This window comes from Eurosta solidaginis, chromosome 3, assembly GCF_040869045.1.
Source record: "Eurosta solidaginis isolate ZX-2024a chromosome 3, ASM4086904v1, whole genome shotgun sequence".
Lineage (NCBI taxonomy): Eukaryota > Metazoa > Arthropoda > Insecta > Diptera > Tephritidae > Eurosta > Eurosta solidaginis.
The window spans coordinates 281,034,286-281,059,866 of NC_090321.1; the positions used below are offsets into that span (position 1 = coordinate 281,034,286).

At 38.6% G+C, this 25,581-nt stretch overlaps 1 protein-coding gene and 1 long non-coding RNA gene across 7 annotated transcripts; both read right to left on the reverse strand.

Annotated features, from left to right (window-relative positions):
• Window positions 1–2,481: 2,481 nt before the first annotated feature.
• Window positions 2,482–9,205, reverse strand: LOC137247207 (cell division cycle 5-like protein). 3 transcript variants are annotated; one of them, XM_067778313.1, is made up of 6 exons: window positions 9,125–9,205; window positions 8,880–9,063; window positions 8,680–8,813; window positions 4,492–5,073; window positions 4,227–4,432; window positions 2,482–4,123 (listed from the first exon to the last, which is right to left on the reverse strand). In XM_067778313.1, the coding sequence occupies exons 1-3, from the start codon at window positions 9,167–9,169 to the stop codon at window positions 8,722–8,724; spliced, it is 321 nt and encodes a 106-aa protein (XP_067634414.1). In that variant the 5' UTR covers window positions 9,170–9,205; the 3' UTR covers window positions 2,482–4,123; window positions 4,227–4,432; window positions 4,492–5,073; window positions 8,680–8,721. The 3 variants fall into 3 exon arrangements, with proteins under 3 accessions (XP_067634414.1, XP_067634415.1, XP_067634413.1); XM_067778314.1 differs by having other exon boundaries at window positions 2,482–4,432; window positions 8,883–9,063; XM_067778312.1 differs by having other exon boundaries at window positions 2,482–4,432.
• Window positions 9,206–14,202: 4,997 nt separating this feature from the next.
• On the reverse strand, window positions 14,203–22,561 carry LOC137245674 (uncharacterized). 4 transcript variants are annotated; one of them, XR_010951382.1, is made up of 6 exons: window positions 22,543–22,561; window positions 21,690–21,863; window positions 21,387–21,617; window positions 15,820–16,000; window positions 15,426–15,749; window positions 14,203–15,355 (listed from the first exon to the last, which is right to left on the reverse strand). It is a non-coding gene; the product is annotated as an uncharacterized lncRNA (long non-coding RNA). The 4 variants fall into 4 exon arrangements; XR_010951383.1 differs by lacking the exon at window positions 22,543–22,561 and adding an exon at window positions 22,206–22,530 and having other exon boundaries at window positions 21,387–21,613; XR_010951381.1 differs by lacking the exon at window positions 22,543–22,561 and adding an exon at window positions 22,026–22,529.
• Window positions 22,562–25,581: the final 3,020 nt, after the last annotated feature.

Here is a 25,581-nt window from a genome sequence, read left to right on the forward strand (position 1 = left end):
TTGAAGGTTTGTACTACTTTAAGGTTTCTTGCCCAGGGTGTTGCAACAGAGTGTTGAGGCTTTAGTTGGATTCTTTTTGATTTTGTAATAATTTTACACCCCTATTATGAACTCATACGATACACGATAAACGCTTGCAATCTGTTATACCATATTATGAAATAAATGCTAGCGTGTGAAACCCGATCGTTAGCGTTTATCGTTTATCGTGGTATTGCCATACGCTAACTATCGCATCAACTGTTCAATTTTCTACGCTAGCCATCGTTGATAAATTTTTGCACGATACGTTGGGAGCTATTTAAATAAAAGTAAATATAAAATTATTACAAAACTGAAGGACCCAACTAAAGCCTCATTCCCAACACTCTGTTGCAACACCCTGGGCAAGAAGCCTTAAAGTGGCACAAACCTTCAAAATATTTGGGATGGATGACCTATTTTTACGGGCGCGCAAACTGCCTTCTATTTCTGTTAAGACATACTCTAACATCAATTTTGTTTATTAAACTTTTTCTTTACTTTTAGTATGTCAGGGACTTACAGTGTAGAGTTCATTTCAAGAAAATTGGAAGCATCTCTCAATTTTCTTCTTTCTATGGCATCTATGCAAGTTTCGTCAATTTGTTCATTTGAGTTTATATAAAAGGTAACAGAGGTTGCACAAAACATTTTATTATTACAGCTTTTAAAAACTTTTGCCACTTTCACGTACAAGATAAATGAATTGTTAGTATTTACGTTTTGTTTTGCTATCTGTTTCGTATAGATTCACAAAAATTTGTAAACAAAACTCTGCTGTCATTCACAATAGTACATCTATCGGGCGTGTGGAAATCGCAATATGAAAGCTAATTTTTTACGATACGCTAGCAAGCGTGTATCGTCTATCGTATAAAAACTCATAATAGGGGTGTTATATTTACTTTTATTTAAATAGCTCCCAACGTATCGTGCAACAATTTATCAACGATAGCTAGCGTAGAAAATTGAACAGCTGGTGCTTAGCGCATAGCGCCAAATACACGACACGAACATTTCCGCGAACATTCCCGTTATGTCATGTTTCTGCGACCTTTTCTGCCGTGTATGGTGGTGTTTGCCAGTTCGCGTAAATGTTCGCCAAAAATCAAAATATTTTAATTTTTGGCGAACATTTGCGCGAACTCTTCGTGCGTGTATGGCGAAATAGCTCATAATCGTAGTAATTTCTGAACGGAACAGACGTGCGCGGAAAAGTAAAATATACAATAAAAAATTTCTGAGTGAATTTATTGAAATGTATAAATCTTTGTCATCATTGTGGCAAGTAAAAAGCAAAGATTATTGTAATAGCGAGCAATATTGCTGAAGCACAATTGTTGTCCGTATTCATCGCTGTCTGAAAGAGAACTGACGTTCGGCCAAAAGTTCGTATGGTGTATGGCCAAAGCTGCGATCAAGATTGCGGAATGTTCGCGGAAATGTTCGTTTCGTGTATTTGGCGCTTATGGCAATACCACGATAACCGATAAACGCTAACGATCGGATTTCACACGCTAGAACTTATTTCATAATACGGTGCAACAGATTGCAAGCGTTTATCGTGTATCGTATGAGTTCATAATAGGGGTGTAAGTGTAATATCTTATCTGTCAACTGCCTGACAGGATGTTCAATATGGCTACTTTTTAGCGTTTTGACAGGGTGTTCAATATGGCGGCGCATATCTTCAGCGGGTGTTAGAAAGAGATGCAGAATGAGATAGCGATAGTCAATTACAAAGCAGGTGATCCAATCATTTTGGAATTTTGACGTCTATGGAGAAGATATCACACTTACACCCCTATTATGAACTCATACGATACACGATAAACGCTTGCAATCTGTTATACCATATTATGAATTAAATGCTAGCGTGTGAAACCCGATCGTTAGCGTTTATCGTTTATCGTGGTATTGCCATACGCTAACTATCGCATCAACTGTTCAATTTTCTACGCTACCCTGCAAAAACGCTCCACGTCATTTTACTAGCCATTTTACGGTCATTGTGACTTTCTGCAGCGGTTATATTCATAGTCATTTTTGCATGGGAGGATTAGGTTTTGTGACCAAATTTTCCGTTTCATTTCTATTAATGTGATAGTGCATTCCGCTCCCACCTATAGGATGTGAGCATAGTACTGTACTGCTCACACACGTCACAATGCTCGTCAAATGGCGGACATTTTTCCGTCATTTCACTCTACATTTTGAGTCATTTGACAATCAATTTTACTGCGGTTTTACCATTTATATAACGTGAATTTTACCTGCAGATTTACTTTACCTGGAGCAGCCATATGAATAAAATATGAACCAAAAAAATTGAATTTTCAATATTTATTATTTTCAATATTATTATATATGTACATGAAATTGGAAATTATATTAATCCAGTTCATATAAAACAGAAGAACTCTAATAATAAATAAACTCGCTTAATTGGTTTTTGTTTTCCAATTGAAATCTCTTCTAAGCGAGCAAAAAAATAATATTAAGCTTTAGAAAAAACTCCAATTATTTGAATAATCTACAACTTAAACCTTAGTATAAATTCAGATCAAAAATATTCATAGGTGTCGTGGAATCCGATTGCTCTCGTAATTGAATAACTTAAAAATGTACGACTATTAATTGAGTCAGACTTATTATTGTTCTAAATCTAATCACTTAAACAATAATTCTGCAACCCTTAGCAGGAGTATTGATTGGTTTCAAATCTAATTCCGACAGCAATCGTATCACGACATCCCTTATTATATATGCACATGAAATTGTAACTTAAATTAATACAGTTCATATAAAGAAAAGTAAGTATTTTAATAACAAATAAACTCGCTTAATTGGTTTTCGTTTTCCAATTGAAATCTTTTCCAAGCGAACAGAAAATAATTTTAAGCTTTAGAAAAAACTGCAATTATTTGAATCAATTTAAATCTACAACTTAAAGCTAATTAGAAATTCAGATTAGATTTACTTTTTTTTCAGATCAAGAATGTTCAAAGGTGTCGTGAATTCCGATTGCTGTCGTAATTGAATTTGAAAGTAATAAAGTAAAGTAAAATATGAATTTAAAAATGTAGGACTAGTAATTGAGTCAGACTTATTATTGTTCGAAATCTAATCATTCAAGCAATAATTCTGCAACCCTTAGCAGAAGTATTGATTGGTTTCAAATCTAATTCCAACAGCAATCGTACCACGACATACTTTATTATATATGTACATGAAATTTTAACTTAAATTAATACAGTTCATATAAAGAAAAGTAAGTATTTTAATAATAAATAAACTCGCTTAGTTGGTTTTCGTTTTCTAATTGAAATCTTTTCCAAGCGAACAGAAAATAATTTTAAGCTTTAGAAAAAAATCCAATTATTTGAATCAATTTAAATCTACAACTTAAAGCTAATTAGAAATTCAGATTAGATTTTCTCTTTTTTTTTTCATATCAAGAATATTCAAAGGTGTCGTGGAATCCGATTGCTGTCGTAATTGATGAACTTAAAAATGTACGACTAGTAATTGAGTCAGACTTATTATTGTTCTAAATCTAATCATTCAAGCAATAATTCTGCAACCCATTGCAGGAGTATTGATTGGTTTCAAATCTAATTCCGACAGCAATCGTATCACATCCCTTGTTATATATGTACGTGATATTGCAACTTAAATTAATACAATTGATATAAAGAAAAGTAAGTACTTTAATAATAACATAAACTCTCTTAATTGGTTTTTGTTTTCCAATTGAAATCTTTTCTAAGCGAGCAGAAAATAATTTTAAGCTTTAGAAAAAAATCCAATTATTTGAATAATCTACAACTTAAGCTTAGTAGAAATTCAGATTAGGTTTACTATTTTTTCAGATCAAGAATATTCAAAGGTGTCGTGGAATCCGATTGCTGTCGTAATTGACGAACTTAAAAATGTACGACTTGTAATTAAGTCAGACTTATTATTGTTCTAAATCTAATTATTCAAACAATAATTCTACAACCCTTAGCAGGAGTATTGATTGGTTTCAAATCTAATTCCGACAGCAATCGTATCACATCCCTTATTATATATGTACGTGATATTGCAACTTAAATTAATACTGTTGATATAAAGAAAAGTAAATACTTTAATAATAAATAAACTCTCTTAATTGATTTTTGTTTTCCAATTGAAATCATTTCCTGTGCATGCACATCGCTAACCTGTGTTGGCAAAAGATATGATTATACTGTCTTCGATAGATAGTCGGCCGAGCCGCTACTCGGCGAAGTAGAGATGACCGTTGTGTCGGTGGCAGCTGTTACAACAGCAGTTTCTAACTTTACACCATCCGTACAGTGTGATGAATGCTTCACTGCCTTTTCCAATTGCTTGGCGCCAGCAATTTTTGCTGTTTGTAAAGCTTTAGCTGTAATGAAAATATATAGATGGATTAAAGTGGTTTTCGTAAGTTATTCAACAACTCACCCTATACCATGTGTACTGTTTCAGTATTCAGACCCAGTTCGTTTGGTGCAATATTTTCGATTTGATAAATATGTATACTATCCGTTAGGCAGACAATTAAGCTGGAGTCATTGGTGCCGTATGTCGTATCGCTGTATCCGTATCCCTAACGTAATCAGCTGTTTATCGTTACGACGGTAACCAAAACCCAATTGGTTGGCTACGATACGGTTACGACCTTAGCGGCACCAATAATCGATTGCATTGATTCTCATAAGATTGGTCGAATCAGCTGTTAAAAGGTTACCGATACGGTTACCGATAAAGCACCAATGTCTCCAGCTTTAGGTGCAATCGATTCATTCATATACTGTGGGTATTTGAGCCGTAGACGCAATGGCAGATATTTTGATTCTTTTTGAAGTGTAACATTTGTAAACAGTTGGGTTTCTCTGCTGTCACCATCACAACTAGAGAGCTATTGAAGAAACGCTCGACAAAGATAATATGTGAGATTTACACGCATAGATTTCTTCCACCTTTTCACAGTTATTGATAGAGAAAATGCGAAAGCCATATTTACCATCCAATACCGAAATAGAACTGTAGAGGAAGAAACATTTTATAAAATTTAATAAAATCAAAAAATGATAGTTGTGCTAAAATGGGGTAACGTATTGTATGTTAAAGTATAGCGAAGTCTCAGCGGCTTTGTCCTGGTGAAAATTGAGTTTGAATAGGTTTTATTCTTCATTCTTAGAAACATGTACGAAGGTACCTGGTAAGATATTAAAAATCCTCAACGCTTTTTTTGCTATAACTTAAAAAAACTCATATTCAAACTTGTGCTTAACTTCTACATATCAATAGCTACCTTTACCACAAGGAGTCACTATTGCTTCTACGCCTATGCTATTGTTTCCTACATCGATGAGCTTTGTAATAAAATAAACAGCTATCTCCCCAATCTCTCCAGTTTTGTCGCCTCGCGAAACCTGATATTGTCACCAACTAAATCATCGGTGACCTTATTTAAAACATGACCGCGCCAAATGTCGATCATATGGCATTACCCTACCGACTGTCTTACACCCTAAAATTTTGGGTGTGACTTTCGATCAGGATCTACATCTTGGAGAGCATGCACTAGCAATTGTAACGAAAATCGTCGTTGGTGTGAGGGCTTAGCCAATCTCCATAGCGCCCGACTATGAGGAGGAGCTGTTTAGGACTGGCATCTACGCCGTTTCGCATCATAGGAGGGCGGCGGGGTGACCAAAAACTGCCGGGGTGACAAGAACCCTAATCCAGGGTGTTATGCGGACCGTGCCTATTGGACGATTTGTAGCCAGGGGATAAATTCGGCTGTATTCGAACGGAGCCTTCCCGATACCGGACCACCTCGGGAAGTATTGATGGCCTTACCACAGTAAGGGGCGCTGCTGTGGCTGACGGTTCTTTCCCCGTATATAATACTGGACCGCTGAGCCCGCCTTGTCTGGCTGGTGGTCGTACGTCCAAGATGAACGACTCATTACCTAATTTTCATAAGGACGATGATAAGAAGAGGACTGAGCCGCAAGCCAAGGACGACAAATACGCATTAAGCGATGCGTCGGACTCGGGGAGCGAGAGTAGTGCTAATTCAATGAACTCCGTGTTGGAGAAGCACACAAATGAAAAAGGAGTAGAAGAGTGGAGAAGGGTACGGAGCAAAGAGCTCTCTCGAAGTACCGTGCAGTACTAAGAATTGTACAACGCTTGGGACCAGTGGTGGACCCAACAGAAGAGGAGATCGAGCGCTTGGCATGGGCTCATGAGGCGGTAGAAGTAGGTCGAAGGCAGTTCAAAAGGTTTGCTGCGAGAAACCCTCGGTTCCGCAACCGGTATGAGGAGGAAGAAGCGTCGAATGGCAGAATGAAAAGGCAACGTTCGGCGGAAGGCGACAAGCCTGCTTTCAAGAGGCAGAAAGGGCCCAGTCCCAGAGCTGCGACGCAGGGCAGTCCCATAGACAAGACAAGTAGGCCCAAAGCTGTAAGACAGATGGGCCCCAATAGCGAGGTAGCAACTACCTCGAAGGCTGCGAGTCAGAGGGAAGTTCCAACTATGGAAGTAGGAGATAAGCCAAAGGGAGATAACGCTAAGACTCCGACTTTCTCGGAGGTGCTAGAGGGAGCTAAGACTCCGGCTTTCTCGGAGGTGCCAAAGGGAAATAACACTAAGACGCCGGCTTTTCCCGAGAAGATGAGTGATGTGGCAAAGCAGTCACTGACTGTGGCGCTGGTTGATCGTAGCAGTCCTTTCGAACAGATGACTAGTGAAAGGTGGAGATCTGTAGAAAAGGAGCTTATTAGCTTAATGCTTAAAATGATGCGGGAATAACCAAGTAAGCTCCTTCCAACCTTTGATTCGTGGGATGGTATAATGGTATGAAGATGATAACGTGCGACAACATCGCGAGCTTGCGGTGGCTGGAGGCAGGGCACGAACGCGCGTTTTGAGATGGTGGATAAAGCGCAAATCCTCAAGGTACCAAAAGTTAAGGTATGGATACCATGCGTGATGAAGTCGGAGGATACACTGCGACTTTTGCAGAATCAGAATCCGAACATACCGACACAGGATTGGAAGGTACTTACTGTATCTCGGCCTACGGAGGAAGGTCAGTTATACATCTTCCAAATAAACAAGCAGGCGGAGGTTATATTGTACGCGCAGCTTGGAAAAATGTCCTTAGGTACAGGCAAAATTTATATGCGACTCAGGAAAAGAAGTCGCGGGTATTAAAGTCCTAACACGCTGGACGTGGGCGAAGCCGAAAAGGACCTCAAAATCCTAAGGGAAAAAAGACAGGTGGAGGTAGCCCACGTCACCCCGAATGTGTTAAAAGGGGACCAACAGCCAGATGGTGCTGTGAGTCGCACAGAGGAACACCCGGCACAACAGGTACAAGAGGCTGAAGGGGGCTTCGAACACTCTAAACCAAAAGGGCTAGGGGAGGACGACGACGTCACGATGAAAGTGCTGGAGGGGGACAAGCAGCCCATTGGTGCTGCGAGTCCTACAGATAAACCTCCAACACAGTAAAGTGGCGCAGATCCAGCAGCCGTGGCTTCCATCGGGAGGAAAGGTTTCTGGACTTAGCGCGCGCGGATTTGACGTTTACTATGCGCAAACGGAAGGACGGGTGCGAGCTGTAGTAATGGTAAGGAAACAGCTGCATTCATATATGCTGCCTAATTACACTACTGAGGATCTCGTAGTGGTGGTGTGGTGAAATCGCCGGGCTCTGATGGTACATGTTCGGCCATGCTACAAGTTTCAAGTAGGGCGGTCGTGGGATGGCTTAAAATAAAGTACATGCAGCCTTACCCAGATGGATCGACTGCATGTTAAACTGCAGTAAGATTAAATCGCAATGGGGATTGTACGCGGCCACGAAATTAGTGGACAGGGGCACTCCGCAGGGAGGGGTGCTATCACCTCTGCTGTGGACGCTGGTCATTAACCAACTGCTTAGGGGATTCTACGAGGGACCAGAAAAACTTACGGTTTACGCAGATGACGTTGCATATGGTCTTGTTTACAAAGAGGTACAAGGTCCCTAATTGGACCAGGCCAAAGTTAGGAGGGGCGACCCTACGGGGAAACCTTGCACAAAATATCTAGGAATGATCCTAGACAGTAAGCTGTCATGGAAGCTCAACGTGGAGGAGAGGGTGAGGATGGCTTCAACGGCACTTTATGCATGTAAAAGAATGCAAAAGAACCGGCATATACGATCAGAAGGAACTTGATGATGATGCTTCAAAACTAACAACCAAAAGCAATAATTATCATTTCACTGACACAAATTTTATAGTTTTTTTTCGGGATTTGGACACAATGTTGTTGTTGTTTTTGTAGCGATAAGGTTGCTTCCCGAAGGCTTTTGGGAGTGTTATCGATGTGATGGTCCTTTATCCGGATACAGATCCGGTACGCTCCGGTAACACAGCACCATTAAAGTGCCAGCCCGACCATCTCGGGAACGATTTATGTGGCCACATTAAACCTTCAGGCCATCCCTCCAAAGTAATTGTCAAGTGATAAGTTGCCATTGTTTAACATAGTGCAAATACACTAGCGATCTGATCCGCATCGAAAGTTCGTTTCGTAATAGAGAATGAGGCTCTACGATTTTTTTTTTCAATTTGTATTTTGACTTACCAGCAACAACAGAATCATGTTTAATTGTACGCCGCACAAGCATTATAGCATCATGTAACGAAGCTCAGTTTCTTCCAAAAATTGTCCAACACTGCCACGTAAAATCAATGTACTTGTTCTAGCATTAACGCAACCTTTAAATAATTACAAACTATAAAAATGAAATTAATGCCAAACTTGGAAAATGTTAAAACGTTCACCACCAACAAAATGCAAAAACTTTTCATCCTCCTCCCGTGACCATTCTGTCTTCTTTATGCTAGGATCAAGCCATTCGTACCAGCGTGCCTTACATTGCTTGGCAGATTTGCGGTGCAGCAGTGATGCAATACGTGACCACTGGTTTTTGCCATATTTGATTACAGCTGCTTTGAGGATTTCATCCTGAAAGTTATCAATTTAGTTAATAAACGGCCAAGAGTAACCAGTCGCGTCAAATGCTTACCTCAGTGTTTCTCCACACACCACCTTTTATCATTATTCGCGGCATGGTGCTATATAATTGTAAAGAAAGTGAAACAACACCTTTTAGTCGTTTAAGTTTTTTGTTTTTATTTTAACAAGACAAATGTTTCCAACTTGAAAAAACTAGCAACTGAAGAAGACACCACGCGAGTGTTGAAACATTTGTCTTGTTAAAATAAAAACAAAAAACTTAAACGACTGAAAGGTGTTGTTTCACTTTCTTTACAGTGTCGAAAGTCGTTTAGCACTCAAAAATAATTTAATTTAATTGAATTAAATAATTAATTATGCTATATAATTGTGAATTCTTTCGATGAGCACAAAAATCAAATCAAAAATTTTTGTAGAAATAAACAATAAAAATCATTGTATATTAAAGACTTTGGGAAAATTTTAGAATAGCACCCCAATATTTTTACAAAAATGAAATAAACGAAAAATAATTACCAAAAGTCGACAAAAACAACAATTGAATGGACTAGAGCATCTGTATATATTATATTAAAACTTACCAGATTATACAAATTATTGGATTTGAATCATACAACCATAAAGTGATATTGGAGATTGGAAAATTTAAACAAAGAAAGTGGACAAAAATACCAACTTAAACTGAAAATAAACAAAAATTGAAACTATTGTGATATGAAGATTTGGAAAAATATCAACAAATTAAAGACCTTTACCAAATTAAATTGGACACAAACACAAATTTAATAAATAACACACATACATATAACTGTAATTTGAAAATAACCTGGCGTGGTGCCATGAAAAAACCAGTTTACAAAGCACATAGTTAAATACAAATAGCAAGCTACTACACATGGTTCTGGCCAGTTGGTATTACCATTGTGTTCTAGTGGAGCCTAAATTACTTACATACTTTGGAAAGTTAATCCAGACATTAATCATTTTATGGATTGGACAATAACCTGGAACTGGGACTTTCAAATATAAGAAGGTCCAACTTTAACACCAAATAACTTTTAAATTATAAGTTTGCGCGCTTTAAAATATATATATATATATATATGATCTGGAGAACTCCCTCTTAATTTTAAATCTTTCCGGAGATATTCCATTTAAAACTCTCAAAATTGAAAAAAATTTCGACCACCAAATATTTTTGCTGTCTCTGCTGAATTAGAAATGGCGAATTTTTTTGCACGCAAAAATGACATATTTTGCTATCCCTATACAAATAATAGGTGCGAGAGAGCACGATACATTGTGGGAAAGCTAAATTTGTCAACATGCTATTTCATTTGGAGAATTTTTCATTCCAAATCGTCACCCCTGTCAAAAATTCGTGTGTTTGTGTGCGTTTTTGGTCACACGATTTTTGCAGGGTAGCCATCGTTGATAAATTTTTGCACGATACGTTGGGAGCTATTTAAATAAAAGTAAATATAAAATTATTACAAAATCTAAAGGACCCAACTAAAGCCTCATTCCCAACGCTCTGTTGCAACACCCTGGGCAAGAAGCCTTAAAGTGGCACAAACCTTCAAAATATTTGGGATGGATGACTTATTTTTATGGGCGCGCAAACTGCCTTCTACCTCTGTTAAGACATACACAGAAATCTATTTTGTTTATTAAACTTTTTTTACTCTTAGTATGTCGAGTACTTACAGAGTTTACATAGAGTTCATTTCAAGAAGATTGGAAGCATCTCTCAATTTTCTTTTTTCTATGGCTCTATGCAAGTTTCGTCAATTTGTTCATTTGAGTTTATATAAAAGGCAACATACATAGGTAGCAGAAAATATTTTATTATTACAGCTTTTACAAATTTTTGCCACTTTTACCTACAAGACAATTGAATTGTTAGTATTTACGTTTTGTTTTGCTATCTGTTTCGTATAGATTCACAAAAATTTGTAAATAAAACTCTGCCGTTATTCACAATAGCACATCTATCGGGCGTGTGGAAATCGCAATATGAAAGCTGATTTTTTACGATACGCTAGCAAGCGTTTCTCGTCTATCGTATGAAAATTCATAATAGGGGTGTTAGTTATCATTCACAATGCTACACTGCGCTGCAAAATATTCTTCGTATTAATTCTTAGAGTACGCTTACACCACAAATCACCTACCCATATTGCGCATTCACGAGTTCAAAATTGCTTCGTTCTGCGCATCTACGTCATAGTTGAATCTTGAGCGAATATAAAAAAGAGCTAAAGGAAGAGTCAATTCATACGTCATAAAAACAATTGGTCTAATGTTCACAAGCACAATGCGCGACCTTCTAGATTGATTTGTGCGCTTACACAGCCACCAATTGTGATCGCCCGATGCCGGTCGTAATCTTCATAGATTAGATTGATACGAATCTTTTGTTTACGCTCTCATATTTTCGCTCTCACGAGGGATTTATCTTCTAGTTGTTGCTGGCAACAATCACAGATAAATCCCTCGCGCCAGCTGAAGCGGGTGCCAGAACAAAAAATGTGCCAGCCAAAACGAAAAACGTGCCAAAAATTTTGGTAAACTTTAGTTTGACCTACAACTGTAGAATAGCGTTCAAAAATTATGGGAAAAAGGATAAAAATACTTGTCTTAGTGTAAGTATTATTAGTTTGAAGGCGGAGGGTAAATATTATTTCCCATTCAAAAGTTATCACTAAAAACAGGTTTTGTAAATATGAACTCCCGATGCAACCAGTCCATTTTGATCACAGAACCTGGAACGCCAGACATGTAGGATAAGCCCTATCCATTAAATATGTTACCTATTATATCATAAGTCCGATTTACAGAAATTTCAAAAGAATATATGATTTTCACTGCGAGTTAAATGAGTTACAATATTTGACTAATTAATTTAATCGAAATGTTAGTTTTACTTAGATTTGTTTATATTTAACTCTAACTAGTCGTATTATTGTAAAATAACTTTAAGGAAATAAATATTTTACGATTATCATTTTATTAAATGATTGGAACTATAATCGCCGAAATGTATGTCAAAAATCCCCATTTTCAGATCTATTCATTTTTGTTTGGAGTGGCATCATTGATAAATGTTATAAAAAATGTGCATTTTGACAGCGCTCTCTCGAAACAAAGAGTTGCAAATCCATTCATCTATGGTAATCTTCCGATAAAAATAAATACATGTATTTAGATGTGGGTATGTAAATTTCAACCGATCACCGAATTGTTCCCTTCAAAAAACGCGAGTACTCCATAAATAATGTAAGGAATACTCCTGTGGGAGTATAGGACTGCTCCAAATCTAATCTGTATTCATACAAAAAATGTGCTCCAATTAACATAGTGTACCTAGACAAGTGTGTCAACTAATCGATAAACGTCAAAACTACAAACAGCCTCGCTTGTTTTGCACCCCGTGTTTCAAGTGGTGCGGATATACTTCCATGTAATTGCTTGGTGTTCGGCCACCGTGGTGTGATGGTAGCGTGCTCCGCCTATCACACCGTATGCCCTGGGTTTAACTCCCGGGCAAAGCAACATCAAAATTTTAGAAATAAGGTTTTTCAATTATAAGAAAATTTTTCTAAGCGGGGTCGCCCCTCGGCAGTGACTGGCAAGCGCTCCGAGTGTATTTCTGCCATGAAAAGCTCTCAGTGGAAACTCATCTGCCTTGCAGATGCCGTTCGGAGTCGGCATAAAACATGCCAATTTGTAGGGAAAATCAAGAGGAGCACGACGCAAATTGGAAGAGAAGAGCGGCCTTACATCTCTTCGGAGGTTATCGCGCCTTACATTTATTTATTTTATTTAATTGCTTGGTGTTTAATTAAACAACCTGCTTATCAATAAAAAATATTATAGCGAATGATATCAAGTATAGCACATCACCAGGCCCGCCGAGAGGGTGGGGGTTTCTGAGGGGGACCGCGATTTAGAGGTAGTACGACATTTCTTTTATTCAGGAGAGTCTTTAGGTCCGCAAACGCATTGAAAAGGAGTATTGTTAGAGTACTCCAACATGAAGAAAATTGAACACGTAATCCAACAATTTTTGCAGGGTTGTCTGTCGTTAGCTATCATCCGGTGGCAAAATCCTGAGCCAGATAAATAATTTTGCATGTAAATGCAACAAAAACGATTTGAGCCATATAAATCCAGATAGAAGTCTGGTTCAATTTGTGAGCCAGATAATTTGTTAATTACTTCTTTTTAGGTTGGCAACGCGGCCTTTAATATACCTACTTTTTCAAAAATAGATGTCGCTGCTTAGCCTTTCGCCGTATGAGTTAAATGAAAAACAGCGCCGACATCTGCCAATAACATTTCACGTGTGCGATAATTTCACGACATCTGCTTCTCAAGTCTCTGAATGAACCAGAGCATTCCCGTGAGAATTGACCGTGAGCCGGAGCTGTAAAACTCACTGAAAGACGGCAGTTGTCGTTTTCCACTGCCGATAAATTCGCGGGTGTTCAATTTTATCGTTCGATAAATTGCGTGCATTTACTGTATAAAATTAATTATTTGTGCGATGGACTGAAAAATTGATTAATGTGTGCAAAACAAGCTCCCTTTATGTGATAAGCACATAAAAGCATCAACGCATGCGTATTTTTGCGAAAAAGTAAAACGGGAGTCATTGGTGCCGTATGTCGTATCGCTGTAGTCGTATCCCTAACGTAATCAGCTGTTTATCATTACGACTAGTGATGGCTCGATATTTCGCTATTGGTGATTGCATCGCCGCTATTGACAAATCGCTACCCTACAAGACAGGTATCCGTTCCCTAATCGATTACTTAATCGTCACCAATAACTTGTTCACCAATTATCGTCTTAATGACTTTTACATTGCTGTCGTGAAAAAGGTAACGCATGCGCTCTCTCAAAATAGTGTACCTGTGACTCGCTTTCTCGCTCTTACCTATTGTGTTTTCGACATTCCTTCTCGCTCGATGTTATTTACATTTTTAAGTTACTTCATCAGTTATGTTTTCGTTATCGCTAACCAAAACATATGCAACAACAACAACACGGGTAACTGACCTATCGGTTACCCGTATCGGTTGCCTTCTGTCAATTCGCTTTTTATATGAATGAAACGCGTCCTTTTTGTTTAAATAATATTTAATTCATAAATAATGCATGTTTAAAATAGTTTTTACATTTAAAATCATGTCCTATTATTCTAGTAATATTTACATATTTGCATTTTTATATTCATAAACTATATAAATACACTATTCATGCGGTGGTGGTGTTGCTCATTATCAGTTTACAGAGTCATATTAGTTTGGTAGGTATAGTAAGATCAGACGTAGCGGAATATAGGCAGCATGTCAGGAGCATCACCAGAATCCAAATAAGCACTGTAATTCATTTCGTCATTATAAATAACTTGTAGATGCCACATAGGTGTAACCATACTCTGAGGATATTTCCGTTCAGATCTTGTAGTGTACAACGAGCAAACTTTTCATAAACATGCACACGTAAACTTGTATTTGTTCTAAATTCTTCACCACATTCGAAAAAAGATGTTCTTTCATCCATTGTTTTCTCATGTTCCTGTGTTTGCGTAGGTACCATTGTGATGCAAGTTCTTGATTACAATATGGACAAACAGTTAATTCTAGACTTTTCGTTGTTACATCAATTGTTTCAGCGTGTTGTGCATGTATACTAAAATTCATACTTGAATGTGCTTTAGTCCCAATGGCATAATTTACATTTTAAATACTGACTATTGGGCATATGAGAAATCTCATGGTCCAATAATTTGTTGAAGCTTCGTGTAGCTGTATGAAAATCCAACAATTTTTAAATTGTAAATGTTCTAGCTTCTCTAGACGATAATAATAATAATAATTTACATATAACGATGTACCAGTGGCTTTTTATGCAGCTGACGCTGGATGAAGCATTGGATTTTGTGTTGCAAAGTAGGCGACATATGTTGCTGTTGATGGATGCGCATATTGCGAATATGTTGGTGGTTCACTTGTCATTAATTGATTAGAAGTTTCAACTTGTTGCGATTCTTGTTGTTGCTGCTGGCTGCTGATGTGGTGTTAACGTCTGTTGTACAAAATTTATTGTTGGTGTTGTTATGGTGCTGGAAAGCCTTCCGATATTGAAAGTCGTTGATTAGTGTAATCTCCACGTAGTGAACTACTCCCACGGCCGCGTCCCCGGTAACTATTACATTTGAAGGCCCTTAAGTTACAGGCATAGTTGACATCGCTTACATAACCGGTTGACTCTAAAGTAAAAACCGAAACAAAATATTAGAATCAGTGTTAATGAATAACATGTTTAAAGTAAGCTCTTACAACAACGTGATTGGCGGCTACATCCTGGAGTGCAGGATAGTGGTTCACTAGTCATTAATTGATTAGAAGTTTCAACTTGTTGCGATTCTTGTTGTTGCTGCTGGCTGATGATGTGGTGTTAACGTTTGTTGTACAATTTATTCGGGTGATTGCACATATTGTTGGTGTGTTATGGTGCTGGAAAACCTTCCGATATTGAAAGTCCTTGATTAGTGTAATCCCCACGTAGTGAACTACTCCTGTGACCGCGTCCGCGGTAACTATTACATCTGAAGGCGCTTAAGTTACAGGCATAGCTGACATCGCTTATATAACAGGTTGACTCTAAAGTAAAAACCAAAACAAAATATTAGAATCAGTGTTTATGAATAACATATTTAAAATAAGCTCTTACAACAACGTTATCGGTGGCTACATCCCCGTGAAAGTAGTGTGGTGTTCCTCCTTGTATAAACGTAGATACTGGATGTGCTCAACCGTGCAGTTTTCTTCTAATTTGAGCAAATGTATGTTCTTACAGCCACAGCTGGAATATTTGGGATATTTCTATCCTCACATCGTCAAAATCAAATTACCTAGAATGAAAAAGAAACTCATATCAGTAAGAATAGATTAAAAGTTTTTAATATAAGCCGAAAAGTGTTCCATAAATAGGGCTCCACACATAGCTCTTTTCCAAAGACACAAGAGAAATTTCAGATAACTAGAATCAGGACCTGGTAAAGTAACTTCAAAGGCGATTTAGTCGCCACTACTTCGTATGCGCATTTCTCTGCGCTCCCTTTCGGCATGCATCATTAATTTCGTCATTACTATAAAGGCCATCTTGCTCACAGCAATCCAACAATCTATTTGTCCGCAAATTCGTGGAACTAAATTCCTAATGGAAGGTTCCTCTCCAAAAACTCTGTTTACAGACAGTCTTTCGCCGTGAAAACGAGGGCAGTGAAATATTACATGTTCTGCGCTTTCCAATTCGGACGGACAGCTTGGACAGAAAGGATCCTCCTCTATCCCACGCTTATGTAGATATTCCTTGAAGCCACCGTGCCCGCTCAATATCTGTGTGAGATGGTAATTTAGTTTGCCGTGTTTTCGCTCGTACCATTCCGCTATATTCCGGACTAGCATGAGGGTCTAGCGCTCTTTTCTCGAATCTTCCCACCGTTCTCGCCACCTAACTATTGTTCGTGACCTTGCGCTTTTCTTAGCATCTTCAGATGGTCGGCTGAATCCAATGGCATACAGATCGGCCATTTCACCTGAAAGTAGATCTACTGGGATTTTCCTGGATAAAACATGGATCGCGTCGTCGGAACAGCACATGCTATTCGTATAGCAGTAATGCGGTAGGCTGCTAGTATATCTTTTTGGTGGACCATTTTAGATCTGTGCCATACTGGTGCTGCATATAATATTATAGAGCTGGTTACGTTGGATAATAGCTGACAGGTAGCTTCGCTTGGGCCGCCGATGTTGGGCATTATTCGCGTTAGGGTTCCACTAACTCTAGAAACTTTGTCCCACACCGCCCTGAAGTGCTCCCTAAAAGTTAGTTTTGAGTCAATGATTACTCCTAGATATTTCAAGGAGGGCTTTGAATTTATTTGATAATCTCCTATGGTTAGGACCAACTCATCCACAGTCCGCTTTGAGCTCATCAGAACCACTTCTGTCTTATTGCTAGCCATCTCCAGCCCCGTGTTCGTCAACCACTCCTTTATTCCTCCCACGGCGTCATTACATAATGCTTGGAGCAGATCAAGTTTCTTGGCCACTGCTACTACGACAATATCATCTGCATAGCCGACAATTTCCGTGCCTCCGGGAAGGTCGATTTCTAGCACCCCGCCATACATCGCATTCCAAAGAGTTGGACCTAGAACAGATCCCTGAGGGACACCGCCCGTAGTGTTGTGCTTTCTTAGTCCCTCATCTGTATGAAAAGGGAGTACTTTGTCGCTTAAATAGCTACAAATTATTCGGAGCAGGTACGGAACTTGTCTTGGGACACCCAAAGTGCACTCACGCTTCTCATGGCTCCAGCGGGTTAGCGGCTTCCTAGAACTTAAGCCACTTGCTGCTTCTAGATCTGACATCTGTCAGCTGGAGTCTTAGCCCGGCAATCACAAGGCACGAGCACAGAATGAAATCGATCGTTTCTTCCTCCAACCCGCACTTCCTACATCTGCTATCACTGACCAAGCCTAATTTAAAGGCATGTGACGCCAGAAGGCAGTGTCCAGTAAGAATACCCGTCATGAGTCTAGTCTACAATTTAATGATAATGAAAATATAAGAATCAGTGTTTATGAATAACATATTTTAATTAATCTCTTACAACAACCTGATCGGTGGCTACATCGCCATGTAGGTAGTGTGGTGTTCCGCAAATTGACATTAGCAGTAATATTATTTACATAAACATAGCTTGGTATTTGTGCAGGCCTCAATATAGCATACATTGGTTCAGTTCGGTGTGCACCAGCCACTGGTACAAACACTTTTGAATGCATAGCTTTCATATAGGATGGATGTCCAGCAGTGCTCCGGTTGTGCCAATATGTAATGGGCTGCTCCGTCTCTTGGTACGGCTGTATAGGTATAGGCGGGTGCAATGTATTACTAGGCTCAAGATCGTATGGTACATAGATGGCTCGAAGACGCCAGAGGGAATTGGCGCCAGAGTTTTCGGACCCAGAACCAAAATATCAGTAACTCTAAAAGCACATCCGAGCATTTTCGAGCGGAAGTATTCGCCATAAGTTAGTGCGCTAAGCTGAACCTTCAGCGCTGATACCCCAATGAAACAATTGCCATACTCAGTCAGGCCCCACTAAAGGCATTTGCGGCGTTCGAAATAAAGTCAGCACTGGTCCTTCAGTGCGCATAAAAGCTAAATCAATTAGGAGCACACAACGTAGTACTGTTGCCCTGGGTCCTATGCCACAGGGGAGTAGGGGGTAATGAGCAGGCGGACTCAGTGTTTAATTTATTGCGTCCCTCCCACAAATTGTCATCCTCCCAGCAGATCCTTGCAGCGGGTCTGCGCCATACTCTCCTCTTCCGGGAAGGTATCGACCCCAATCCGGGTCCTTCTCCTGACCCCAGTACTGAGAAATGGGTTTGCTGCGTTTGCCGGAAAAGAATCTTTTTAGGACGGTCATATATATAAGGGCCTGAAATATTTCAATGAACTTCCTAATCACAGAAAAAGTAATAATAACTTCAATACTTTAAAAAAAAAATTTATTGGAGCATTGTAAAACCCTTCCAATAAGATAAAGTTTTTGTCATCTTATTTTTTACATGATATATCCGATACTGGAGCGCGAAAAGGGAATGGTAATATTAAAAATAAAATAAATGTAAGGCGCGATAACCTCCGAAGGGATCTAAGGCCGAGCTTCTCTTCCAATTTGCGTCGTGCTCCTCTTGATTTTTCCCTACAAATTGGCCGGACGGGACCTACATGTTTTATGCCGACTCCGAACGGCATCTGCAAGGCAGATGAGTTTTCACTGAGAGCTTTTCATGGCAGAAATACAATCGGAGCGCTTGCCAAACACTGCCAAGGGGCGACCCCGCTTAGAAAAATTTTCTTCTAATTGAAAAATCTTATTTCTAAAATTTTGATGTTGCTTTGCCCGGGATTTGAACCCAGGGGATACGGTGTGATAGGCGGAGCACGCTACCATCACACCACGGTGGCCGCCAGAATTCGGTATTTCCAGATGATATTTACTGTTGCTGATCGGCATCACTCGCATTCCGACAGCATTAATATAACAATAAAATTATATAATGTGTAACAAAAATAACGAAAATAAGGCCAAACAAAAGTTGGAGCAGGGGGATTGGAAACACGCCCTTTTCAACCTCCCATTATATGTTGAGGTGTGCTGACCGGAATCTTCATGCATTCCGACAGCGTCTTTACTAAAAAAAGTTGAGGGGTGATTGGATACACGTCATTTTCAATTTCCAACATCGAAAGACATGTTTAGCTGTGTTGATCGGAGACTAATACATTCCGACAGCTTAAAATACAAATATAATTGAAAAATATAAGTTCCAAATTTTGTTGCCTTAAGCTGGGAGCACTGGAGGATTGGAAACGCGTCCTTTTCAACCTTCCTTTAATGAGTGGCTCCCAGACTCGTCCCTCTGTCACGCTAGTAAATATGCTGATCGGAATCACATGGCATTCCAACAGCATATTCAATAGAAATAAGTGATTATAACAATGAATTGTACTTAGTAGTTTAAGTTTTAGGCCTAAACAGCCGTAATAATAAATAAATTAAATTAAAAAAATTAATACTCTTGTCAGTGTTTCACGTGCAAGGGATGGTTGCATCGGACAGGTTGCTCTGGGCTAGATTCCAAAATCCAGCGTCCTCGTAACTTTTATAAATATTTGTGGCTCTTGCTGTTCACGGCCTCATTACATTATGAGGAAATACGGCACCTGAGAACACAGCCGTATGAAGCTAAAAAACACAAGCATGTCTTCAGTGAACTCCACAAACAGGCGTCGGACCTCTATGCCGGTGATTCCTGTACTCAAAGAACAAAACTAGCAGAGGAGGAACGCACTCTCCCTAGGGAAACGAGAGTAGTCACTCTAGCTTAACTTCGAGCTGGATAACGTAACAGGTTAAACTCTTACCTATCCAGAATCAACCCCGACATACAAAACATTGTCCTGCTTGTAATGTGTCCTCACATGTCACCAACCATCTCTTTAACTGTATTGTGGAACCAACGCCTCTAACACTCCTCTCATTATGGCCCACCCGTGTTCAAACAGAAAGTTTCTTTGGACTCCCGTTAGAGGACATTGATGACAATTTGTGATCGGTCGCACCTATTGGATGGGGCGAAGCACTGCTACTACTACAACAGCAGGCGGACAACACGGAGAGAGGCAGCAACTGCATGACCCATCGATCCCGAGCCGTTCCTGCAATTTGGCCCACAGGGGCATTTATTAGCAGAAGGGAGGGAAAAGAGAGAACACTGGCGCAATATGCCAGGCCTGAGTCAATCTAAGTTACTGTTAGGGGGTTACAGCACAACTCGATATAGGGCATTAATAGGCCTCTCAAAAAGATTACCTAAGAACCCCAACGTCTATTCTTACAAGACACTGTAGACTGAACAGTCACATGCAAAAGCTGGGTATAGTATCGAACAACACATACAGATGTGATAGATCAGCAGACGGTGGACCATATCCTTCTAGATTACGGCGCAATTTCAAGACGTAGGGCTAAGTTTATGGGCTCACCATGGCCAGAGCATTCCCACATTTAATCCCTCAAGCAAAGAACACTGCTGGGGTTCATCAAGGAAGTCGGCCAGGATGAGGTGCTGTGAAGGAGATGTGCAAGTCACTGTGCAATCCTCAATAAATGATCTATCTATCTACGTTCCGGTAACAAGCACCATTGTGGTACTAGCCCCACCATCTCGGGAACTATTGATATGACTACATTAAACCTTCTAGGGATTGAATATTAATAATGCCGGCAATGCGAAAGTCTGCTAAAATGTACCATTCTCAATGGAATGCTCGATATATAATTTTCCACGTTTTAAAACAGTGATGAAAAGAGCAAAATTTACAATAATTTTAACTGGATGTGGGTAGTAAGGTGTTGATGTCCTCTCTTAACGCAATGTAATGACAACTGCGATGCAGGGAAAATGACAAAAATCTTGCAAATCTACTGACTATAATGAATTTTTCCTCCCCTTCTATGCAGTTCTATGCATACATACATATGTATTGTTCTCTCCAAACGCTAATTAAAAAAATTAATTGGTTTTCACATGAACTTCGAACTCTGTCGTATCTGCATTCTTCAGTTGATTATCAACAAAAGCATGACAAATTATCACTAAAAAATTCATACATTTCGCTTATATATTTAATATGGTAGCCAATTCACTTACCCTTTCTGGTGCAATGATTCCTGGACAATCGGGCCTGACTAGACGCGATTTTTTTTGCCTTAAGAGAGCGTGCTTAACGCGAACCCTATCATGTTATGGCACACCTTTGGTGATGCAAAAAATCAAAGAAATTTCTGCTTCTAATGCTACTAGGATAGCAGAAGCAGCTCCCGGTGGCACCACATAAATAACAGTTGCATGCCGATCAGTTGCCTTTTTTGCTCCGGCTACCTATTCAGTTTTAATTCACATTACATTATCTACTATTGCAATTTTTAATCACTACAAATCAATATAAATTACCGAAGCAAATACTGGAAAACCAAGATGCGTAGTTCCACCCTTTTTTAGAGAAACACATCCAACCAGTTTGGTACCGTATTCCAAAGCATGTTGCTTGTAAAGTACCTTGTTTTTGTAGATTTCCTCTGATTTTGGCATATTCTGAGCTGAATCGCAACCCGGCGGAGATGCTATCTAATAGAATAATATAACTTTTTTTTTATTATTTGAAAATGCACATACGTATGAATGAAAATCAGAAAGTAAATAATGTTGTTGTTGTTGTAGCGGGTACGTTCCGGGAACCATTAAGGTACTAGCCCGACCATATCGGGAGCGATTTAGTTGACATAAAACCTTGTAGGCCATCCCGTCGATTCTATACAACCTAATATGGTAACGATTTAAAAGACGGTGCACAACCCAATTTTTATCAAAAATTATCAAACGTGGAATCAAAAGGCGCGCCTCGAGCTCCGTTTTTATTAATATTTTATATTTTTAAATTAGGTGGTGTACCGTCTTGTAAAACGTTACCCTTAATATTATTTTGGGCGCAGGCCGCCAACGCAAAAAGATGGTCTCTGCAGCAATATCTTTAATTTCCGTCACATGTCACAACTCAAATTAACTTAATGTTATTTTGGGCGAAGGTCGCCAACGCAAAAAGGTGTTCTCTGCAACAAAATTTTTAATTTCCGTCACATGTCACAACTAAAAGCACAACATATTTTTCGTTGTAAACAATTTATATTTTTTTGCGTTTCAATGTTTTCCGGAATAATTAATGAACTGTCATTTCGATGACAGCATGAAACGTCGATGTGTTAGTGGAGAGCGAAAAAAGCTTTGAATGTGTTGGTGAACTGGTTACCTCCGTCTTGTAGGGTAATAGCTATAGCTATTGCAATCCAAATATATCAGTGATTGGCTATTTTCCTTCATTCGATTCTTTTGAATGACAATCACCTCTGGCAGAATATCGCCAATAGCGATTATAGCGATTGCAGCGATTGGCGATTTTCCTTCAGCATGAAATTCTAATACTAATAGCAGCGATGCAGTCATCGATAGTGAGATATCGTTCATCATTGCTCATCTGTGTGCTTTACTTTCCGAAACAGCGAACGGAACAAAGCAAACTTGTGCAACAACTAGAACGACGACATTGTGAAGTCGGCTAGAAAAGCAGCCACGTGGTTTGGGTAATTTTTACAGACAAGCGAAAGATCGAATTCAAAAATAATCAACGCAAAGATCAAAGAGACCGCAAGGCACAACTCATTCAAGAGCAATTATCGAAGTGCAGAGGTATATAGAAGAAACTGTAATTGCACGAAAAGCTGATCCTTTTTTATGGTGGCAGAAAAACAATTACAAGTATCCCAATCTATCTCCTATAGCTCGCGAAAAGTTGGGGTGTTTAGGAACATCGGTTCCCTGTGAAAGACTTTTTTCTCAAGCCGGCCTTATTTTAAGCGAGAGAAGAATGCGCTTAGATGATGAAAAGGCTAAAATGCTTATCTTTTTAAACGCCAATCATAAAATATAAAATTCGTTATATTTTGATTTTATATTTAAGTATTTATAATAAAATAATTAATATTTGTCAAAATATTAAACAAGCAATATAAGTTAATTTTAAACCTTTAATTTCATGAAATGTATAAAAGAAATGGAATGACTGAATTTTTGTGTTTTTAATTACACTATGTGAAGCCAAATAGACACGGGTCTTTAGACTTGGCCTAAGATTGATTGCCTGTGTTATTCATAAGTTCATACTTCTAGGCAGTCGCCGTTAACAGTTTTATAAAATTTGTGTTTTTGATGGTAAAATAAAAGAATTATAGAAACATATATCACTCGTCTTATTGTAAACAGATTAACTCAAAATTAAGGTTTTTGGGAGAACGCAATTCAAGATTTGTCATATGGTTTGTATATGGTTGAATTCTCCGGCTAATTTCTAGGGCACTGCAGTGGGTGGCTAATTTTCTGCTAAAGAATATTTTTATACTAGTTTGAAGAATTTGCTATATTTTTCCTCTGTATTTTTCATTAAAAATTGATTCACTTTACTGTACAAATTTATGCAGCCAAATACAACTTTCAGAATAAATTCATACGGAGTATTTCTGAATACATCGGTGTAGTATAATATAGTAAATAAATCATGTTTTTATGGTGTTACATATACAGATTTATTTCGGGTTGATTCATCTTACATTTAAAAATCAAAGCATTTTCAATTAACAAAATTTATAAAACAAAGATGCCTATACATATATTTCAGCTAGTTTCATCTCATTGAGTGTAATACGAGTCTGAACATATTGTCGTCAGCCAGTTAATAATATATATCATAACATCTCAGAAAATTAGAATTTCACATTACATTAGTTTACAATTAAATGTACATACTTTTTTCTTTTTATTCCAATTTTGGTTCATATATTCTAATAAAATTTAATTTAGTATAAATTAATGTATAACATTTAATCTACTCTGGTAAAAAGACTTAAACATTCATTTTTTATATACAAGTATACAAATAATTGCAGATTCGCTTATTAAAGATAAATTAAAGCGATCGCCATAGCTGTAAAAAATAGCCATAGCTGTAAAAAATAGCCATACCTATATTCACTGATAGCTCAAAATCGCTCTTCTGTATGGAATCGCTTGTTGAAATAAAGCGATCGCTATAGCTATAAAAAATAGCCGATATTCAAAAATAGCCATATCTATTTTCACTGATAGCTCAAATTCGCCATATCGTCCATCACTAATTACGACGGTCAACCAAAAACCAATTGGTTGGCTACGATACGGTTACGACCTTAGCGGCACCAATAATCAATTGCATTGATTCAAATAAAGCCGCAGACATTGGTGCTTTACCGGTAACCGTATCGGTAACCTTATAACTGATTACGTTAGGGATACGGATACAGCGATACGACATACGGCACCAATGACTCCGGCTTAAGGTTGGTAGAATCAGCTGTTATAAGATTACCGATACGGTTACCGATAAAGCACCAATGTCTGCAGCTTACAATGTGAGAAAAAAACTGCCGACCGATACTCGATTGCAATTTTAATACCGGCTTTACCGGCGATTTCATCAGCTGATTGCAATTTTTCGGTTTATCGGTGGCTGTGTAAGCGCACATATCACACACAGAAGATTGCGCATTCACGAGTTCAAAATTGCTTCATTCTGCGCAATTATGTCACACTTGACTGCTTGAGCGAATGAAAGAAAGAGAGAAAAAACAAGAGCTAAAGGAGAATGACGTCAACATTGCCCATAAAAAACAGCTGATATTTTGTTTACATGCGTAATGCGCAATCTTGTGTGTGTGAATTGTGGTGTAAGCGTACCCTTAAGCTGGAGTCATTGCTGCCGTATGTCGTATCGCTGTAGCCGTATCCCTAACGTAAACAGCTGTTTATCGTTACGACGGTAAACCAAAACCCAATTGGTTGGCTACGATACGGTTACGACCTTAGCGGCACCAATAATCGATTGCATTGATTCTCATAAGGTTGGTCGAATCAGCTGTTATAAGGTTACCGATGCGGTTACCGATAAAGCACCAGCTTAAAGCTGGAGACATTGGTGCTTGATTCCAATAATTGCAACAACGAAAAAAGCGACAATAATACCGACGGGTTTTCCGCGAATAACTTTTAAACGAGATAAAAAATGTAGTTTCTGCTTTCGGATTCTGAATCTTGACGCAAATACGCGTCTTTTGATATCGCTATCGACATGTGCGACCCGAATTTTAAGTGCAGGACTTAAGTTGAAATTTTACTAAATTTGGAAATTAAAAGGCTTATATTTCATAAACTAAGAGTTTCCTAGAGTTGCGGATGATAATTTTGTGATTTTTAGGACCCC

Bases quoted from the DNA above. Each gene is read 5' to 3' on its own strand.
- LOC137247207 (XM_067778313.1), bottom strand. From the start codon at position 9,169: ATGCCGCGAATAATGATAAAAGGTGGTGTGTGGAGAAACACTGAG. The intron at 9,064-9,124 runs GTAAGCATTTGA...GATAACTTTCAG, and splicing joins GTGTGTGGAGAAACACTGAG to GATGAAATCCTCAAAGCAGC. The intron at 8,814-8,879 runs GTGAACGTTTTA...AATTATTTAAAG, and splicing joins GTTTTTGCATTTTGTTGGTG to GTTGCGTTAATGCTAGAACA.